This window comes from Hippocampus bargibanti, linkage group LG09, assembly GCF_051943395.1.
Source record: "Hippocampus bargibanti isolate YZ-2025 linkage group LG09, ASM5194339v1, whole genome shotgun sequence".
NCBI lineage: Eukaryota > Metazoa > Chordata > Actinopteri > Syngnathiformes > Syngnathidae > Hippocampus > Hippocampus bargibanti.
In genome coordinates this window covers 6,839,709-6,846,866 of record NC_142742.1, presented here as the reverse complement: position 1 = coordinate 6,846,866, position 7,158 = coordinate 6,839,709, and the positions used below count along the sequence as shown (strand labels likewise).

General features: G+C 38.4%; 1 protein-coding gene across 1 annotated transcript; it reads left to right on the top strand.

The window, feature by feature from the left end:
• Positions 1-552: 552 nt before the first annotated feature.
• chmp3 (charged multivesicular body protein 3) lies at positions 553-6,308 on the top strand. Its single transcript, XM_089005019.1, has 6 exons — positions 553-865; positions 2,194-2,254; positions 2,706-2,885; positions 2,991-3,112; positions 4,094-4,208; positions 5,506-6,308. The coding sequence occupies exons 1-6, from the start codon at positions 821-823 to the stop codon at positions 5,640-5,642; spliced, it is 660 nt and encodes a 219-aa protein (XP_088861145.1). The 5' UTR covers positions 553-820; the 3' UTR covers positions 5,643-6,308.
• Positions 6,309-7,158: the final 850 nt, after the last annotated feature.

Genomic DNA, 7,158 nt, shown 5'->3' with positions numbered 1-7,158 from the left:
CACAACCCTTACGTGATTGGCGCGTGCAACGGTCGATCACAGAACGATCGAGAACTCGCTGCAAATGTGAATCTTTGAAAACGTCATAACAGCGCTACGATGACGGTGACAATTAGTGATGCGAAATGTTTATTATATATATTCATTTATTTCTTTCTATATATATAACATTTAACATCACTAATTGTTTCTGTCATTGTAGCGCTGTGATGACGTTTTAAAAGATTCACACACACACAGACATGTATACACGTTAATAACAATAATAATACGTTTGATTTGTAGGCGCCTTTCAAAACTCATTATAAATGTTATTCATTATAAATTAAGATGAAGAGCAATGATGTTCTATTTTTGTAGCTAGCTTTCGATGTCGGTACTTGTACCCGACAGGTGAAATCTATTTCACAATGCTAAATAAAATACACCTACAAGTAATTCTGTGAATAAGTATTATTCATGTCAATTAAATACATTCGCAACCCAATCGATAAATTCACATAATACAATGAAAATGCACATTGATCTCTGCTTACATTCGGATTCATTTGTTAAGGTGTTTTTTCTGCCCTGACCTGCAGGCGGATAAGCAACCCTAAGCGTACAAACGTCATTATAGTTTTGTATTCGCTATCTTTTGATTGAAAGTGAACCCAATGCCACATTGCTGGATTAAAGCACAGGCTGACTGTTCCTTCTAATATCCGCACAGAGCAGACAGAACCAAAACAGGAAGTGTAAATCGTATTGTTTCCAGGTAGCCATCTACTTTGGACAAGTAAGTAAGCTATCAACTTCATTTTCGAGTCATTTTGGGACAATGGGACTGTTTGGTCGAACATCGGAGAAACCACCGAAAGAGCTGGTAAGCACCGATCACTCGAAAACCCGATGACAGTCTGAAGCAGTCTTCGATAAAAGTAAAACACGATCGCGCTAACTTTGCTAACGTTAGCATTCAGCAAACCACGATGACATCCTTTTTCACACTTTGATGGCTGAATGGCAAACACGCGTCTGCTTGAATCCATGTGTAATTTTCGTCTATGTTTCAATGAACATAATGAATGAATGAATGAATGAACATAAATAACGACGTTAACGTGGAGGACAAGTTAGCCAAGCTAACATCGAAGCTGTCTGCTGTCAAATCACCTCGATGTAAACACGTGGCCAACAGTGGTCAAAAGTAAATGCACGTTTAGTTCACTAACCACATCGGCACTTGAAACCCTGACATTGGCCTTAAATCGAATCAGAAACCTCACCCTGGCTAAAAACCAGGATTTGAAACAAATGAGAATCCACTCCCTCCAGCAGACATTTAAACAGCTTCTTCCCCCAAGCCATTAACTCTTTGAACAGTAGCCAAAATGGAACTGTATAGTGCCACTTAGCAGTTTTTTTTGACGACGATACTAGTGCAGCGTGTTCTACATAAACAAATTCCTTGTGTGTTCTACATACTTGGCAATAAAGATGATTCTGATTCTGATAGAAATTGAATCCAAGAAACCGTCGTTTGATTCACTAATCTGGTTTTTACCCTTATTTTACCACCAACGCTTGCTTTGAAACTCTAACCAATAGATCCAATAATACTTAGTTGGTTTCAGGAAGTTTTTATTTGAAGTCAAGTCTTGTTTATTTATTTATTTTTACAATAACATTCCGAATAAGAAAGCCTTTAATAGTCGCACAGTGGGGAAATTTGCTATCTACAGTAGCAAAATTGAAAGGGATGGGGAGTAGGGGGGGGGGGGGGGGGGGTCGAAAAGAAAAAAAAAACAACAGTATTGCTGCATGTACAAAAAAATGACAAGACTGAACTATACAACTGCACAAAAATGTGTCATAAAAATAACTACATAGTGCAAAGTATAAAAATACTGTATAATTATATCCGCTTCCTAGTTGAAATGCGGTATACCATTAATATTGCATTTGTTAAATATGACTCCACCCATTTTCATCCGTCTCAGGAGGCAATTTTGCCGCCTGCTTAATTCATGTTGCACAAATGTGCTATGAGTCCAAATACCTTGTTCATACTTGTAGGATGAAAACAGAATTGTAAAGAACACCTTTGTCTTAAATTCCACTTTGAATTTGAACGATTATACAATTGAAACAAATGGAGGTGTTATCAAATGAATCCAATTTAAAGTGTATACCTACTTTTCACCCATGTAGATAAATGAGTGGACCCAGAAAATCAGGAAGGAATCGAGAGGAATTGACAGGCAAATCAGAGGTAAGGAAACTGCATTATTTGCCCACTATCCTGTATTACAACATGATTTTGATGTTTACTTATCATTAATACAGTAAAGTCTCGTTATATCGATATCGGTTATATCGATAGTACTGGTTATTACGATACTATTTCTATGAACGCTGGGAGAAAATTTACATGCCGCAGGATCGGATATATCGATAGTCCGGTTATATCGATATTTTTTCCGACTCCCGAGAATATCGATATAACGAGACTTTACTCTATGTGGATGATGGCGGAACATTTTTGGTACCCATTATTGAATGAAAAAGAAAAACATTCATGTTATACATCTTGATTTTTACACTGTACTCACATTGGCAGATTTTAATTCACAATAAGAAGTGGCCTGATTTCGATCTGAAGATATCTGATACCATTTTTTAAAATTTAATTTCTTTTCTTTTTTTTGGTGGGGGGGAACCAGATATTCAAAGGGAACAGGAAAAAGTGAAGAAATCCATCAAAGATGCTGCCAAAAAGGGTCAGAGGGATGTTTGTGTGATTCTCGCAAAGGAGATGGTTCAATCAAAACGAGCCGTCACAAAGCTCTACTCCTCCAAAGCCCACCTCAACTCTGTGACACTCAGCATGAAAAATCAGCTTTGTGAGTTGTGCATCGTATTTCAACTTGATTTAGATTGCATTCATGACTACAACTACGATGTATTTTCTTATTTATTTATCTTTTTTTTTTTTTTTTTTAATCTAGCTTTACTCCGCGTGGCCGGTTCTCTGCAGAAAAGCACAGAGGTGATGAAAGCCATGCAGAATCTGGTCAAAGTCCCAGAGATACAGGCCACCATGCGAGAGCTATCGAAGGAGATGATGAAGGTCTGCGGCCATTTTACTAATGCATGCATTTGCTTGGTACACTACCGGTATTCAGTACAATAACAATATAAGGCTTATATTGTTATTAATAGATAAGTTTTGCCGAAAAGAAAAAAAATACAATTATTTTAATTTGATTCTGTGATATTATTGTCTTAACAGAATAATACTGTGGAGATGCTAATTTTAGTTAGCTCGTCGGTGGTGTTTTACATTGTGCGTTAGCATTAAGATGGCGGGTTGAAGTCAAACTGGTGTTAAATTCATTGTTAGGTGTTCAGAAAGTCCTTGGGCCCTAATATTGATCTTAATATGCTCCTTCTTTCTTTCCTTTCCTCTTCCTTTCATAACTTTGCTGCTGGGTGACTTCCGGGTAGAGTGAACGCGGGCGCGAATGGCTGCCGCTGCTCACCCGCACAAAAAAATCCCATGACTGTAAAGTATCCTTGAGAGTTTTGAAAGGTGCTTAAAAATTAAAAGTATTTATTGTTATTATTATTATTATTATTATTATTATTATTATTATTATTATTACTATTAAGTTGTGCTGGTAACTGGCCCTATAAATCAGCTAATTGAAGTGTGGCCTTTTCTAAGCTACGTACAAGCAGAAGGATGTCAGCAATATATCTGTGTTTGGGAGTTAAGAGTTACTTCCTAAATTATATGGGTCTGAAGTTATCTGAGCTTGAAATGGGGGTGGTTGTACAAAATACAATACATATTGGTGTATAAAGCGCTTTAACAGCTGTAGCTGGAACAAAGCGTTAACATGGGGAAAAAAGGGAAATGCTGCCCCCTTGCGGAAGGGATAGAACTTTGCCAGAGGCCATTGCTAGCGCTGTATCGGCACCCAAACATGAAAAAAAAAAACAAATGCGAACAAATTCGGGAATGGCGCTCGTCGTCTTATATTCAATTCCCGAATAAATTCGTGAATGGCAGTTAATGAGTGACTGCGTGATGTCTTAACATTTCCAGGCTGGGATAATTGAAGAAATGCTGGAGGACACGTTTGAGAGCATGGAAGATGGAGAGGATATGGAAGAAGCGGTTGAGGAGGAAGTTGACAAGATTCTCTTTGAGATCACAGCAGGTGATGACACGTCTGAGCTTCATGTGTACTATTTTTTTTTTTTTTTGAGAGAAAGAAGTATGACATGCACATGTAAGGTCTGGTTTAGTTCAAATGACAGGTCTATTTTTTTTTTTTTTGGGGGGGGGGGGGTATGGGGTCAAAGTATTATCAGAGGGGAGAAGGGTTGAAATCGGATAGTGTCTGTCCTGAATCAGCCCTCTGCCAAATGTAAAGAAACATTAGATTTCCATCAGCCATCTGTTACCGAGTGCTGTGTAAACACACTTATAGGAACCCTCCCCCATCACTTTTAGCTTGATGTCAGCTCAACAAGGCATGTAAAAAACATCTGCTGTATGTCTAAATTACAGCAAAAGCTCAAGACGAGTAAATGTGGTCCAAATATGCTATATGCAAATATAATTACAGACAGCCATGAGTGCAGTAAAGCTTATTTTCCCATCATTTCAATCAATGACGAGAAAATCAGCTCAGGCAACTACATTTCATGTCACACTTAAAGGACAACCGACACCATTTTTTTTTGTTTACTAACTGACATCAGAAAAACGTTTTATAGCATCTAAAATATCCAAAACACGCAGGCTGATATTTTTAGTCAAATGCAAAACACCAATAAAAATGACTTAGTGTCCCAGAACTGCCACAAAATGAGCTCGGATCTGGGCAGATTCAGAAAGTCCCGCCCACTTGTGCATGATGTCACGTCAGGATACTCCTTCACAAACTGCCTTGCTCCAGAATCTAATCTAATCAAATACAGTAAAGTCTCGTTATATCGATATTCTCGGGAGTCGGAAAAAATATCGACATGACCGGACTATCGATATATCCGCCTGCGGCACGTAAATTTTCTCCTTGCGTTCATAGAAATAGTATCGTAATAAGCAGTACTATCGATATAACCGATATCGATATAACGAGACTTTACTGTAGTTCTGAAGAGGAAAGCATAAATGTTTGTAATCGATTCAAGAAGTCCTTCTGTATCAATTCGAGCCGTCTGGACTCCAATGTAGCGTCCCAGAAAATACACAAGATGGCACACAAGCTCCGTTGGAAATGGGCTGATTTGTGTCAACTAGTATCAAATAGTAGTCTTGGTGCAACACACAATGATTCACCATCATGTTATTTATGTGTTTTCCTTCTAATTTCGCCATCAACACGGATCAACACGAAGTTTTCAGACCAAACAAAGTACCCAAAATTCATTGTGTGTCGCTTTCTCGGTCAGGGGCGTTCCTTTAGTGACGTCACTAAATTTTGTGTGGATGCTTTCCTTTGTGTCCAGGTGCCCTCGGCAAAGCGCCCAGCAAAGTCACAGACGCCCTTCCCGAGATGCCCTCGGGAGCCACGGCGGCCTCAGATGACGAATCCGAGGAAGACATTGAAGAAATGCAATCCAGATTGGCCGCTCTCAGGAGCTAAGTTGCTATTTGTTTGAGGAAATACCGCTTGAACTATCAAAAGTACAGTAACTGAACTCTCTGCCACTTGCTCTAATTTCCCTTGCGCGTAATCATCTGGGGTTGTATTTGGGGATTGGGGTCATTTGTGTCACTTTTGATTTGGTCAGAATATTTTTTTATTTTTAAATCATTAGTCATGCTTGGTATGTTTACTATCCAAAGTCAAATAGAAGGTTTGAGAAAGTGTAAATATTGTAAGTATGAAAAGCCTACTGTGCCTATAGTGCTTCATTTTACTCCTCTGGTGTCATATGTTATGGACACTACGGTATTATTGGCTATTTATGTTTTCAACTACCCATTGATAAATCAGTAACAAAAAATGTTCACATCATGAGTCCTTGTAAAACTAAAACACTAGTTTGTGCACTTCTGTACAGTCGGTGTGTGTCTTCTTTACGATATGAATTACGTTGACGTCATCAAAATGGACACATACTAATTTGTTGTGTTAACACTCCGCATGTCCAAAGTTTGTTTCATGAACGAGTAAGAAACAAAAGTGCAAAGGCACGGCAATGAGTGACTGATTAGTTGTGAGAATCTGTATTGTGGAAGTGCAATCGGTGTATATTTTTTCTATGTACATGGGGTGAAATAATAAAGAAATACATTTGGAAGGGCACCAGAACTGTTTGTGAAATGATCAAGATGTTATCCCATTTCTCTGTCCTCAAAGGTTGGCCCAATAATACGTTACAAAAGAAAATTTTGCAGTTCGCATATCGATTTGAGAGTGTGTTGCACGCCTATTAACTCATTCACTGCCAGACAATGTGTCCAGTGCCAGGGTTTTTGTCATTGTCACTTAAAGGACAACCGACGCCTCCCGACAAGTTGTGTCCATAATTTGTAAAATCACTTCAAATGACTTCTACTGAGCGTATTTTACTAAGATTCCATGGCATATAGATTTATTTTACGTTTTAAGACTCGCGCTGAATATTCAGGAAGTCTTGTTTTCGAGTTGATGACGATCCCCTACGTGACGTCACTTTTGGAACGCCCCTGTGTGGCGCATTATCGGCATCCAAGCATGAAAAAAACAAAACCCGAACAAATTCGGGAATGGCGCTCGACGTCTTATTTTCAATTCCTGAATAAATTCGTGAAAGGCAGTGAATGAGTTAACATTTCATTTGTGTTTTGCTTGAAGCAGCAACAACTACATGCAATCAAATATATTTTTGGAGCCCACATGTTTACTGCATACTCTTTTATTTGACTTTTAACAAAACCTCACTTGTTTTATGGCTCCTCCTGTCAGCTGGAGGACCTTCAGAAGATGCGCAGCAACTCACAAAGCATACTGTAAGGACAGAAGAGGCATCAAAAATTGCTTGGATAATCTGTTTTGAACATAGACATATATATTACATAATACCGTATATTACAAAATGAAAAATGCATTGTCATTTCCGGTGGTTTATAATTTTCCAAACTGTATTTAAAGTGCTGTGAAATGTACGTTTCTC

What these genes read in the sequence shown, in the direction of transcription:
- chmp3 (XM_089005019.1), top strand. Translation starts at nt 821, where the DNA reads ATGGGACTGTTTGGTCGAACATCGGAGAAACCACCGAAAGAGCTG. An exon ending in AATTGACAGGCAAATCAGAG is followed by an intron (nt 2,255 to 2,705) that starts GTAAGGAAACTG and finishes GGGGGGAACCAG; the next exon opens with ATATTCAAAGGGAACAGGAA. An exon ending in TCTCTTTGAGATCACAGCAG is followed by an intron (nt 4,209 to 5,505) that starts GTGATGACACGT and finishes CTTTGTGTCCAG; the next exon opens with GTGCCCTCGGCAAAGCGCCC.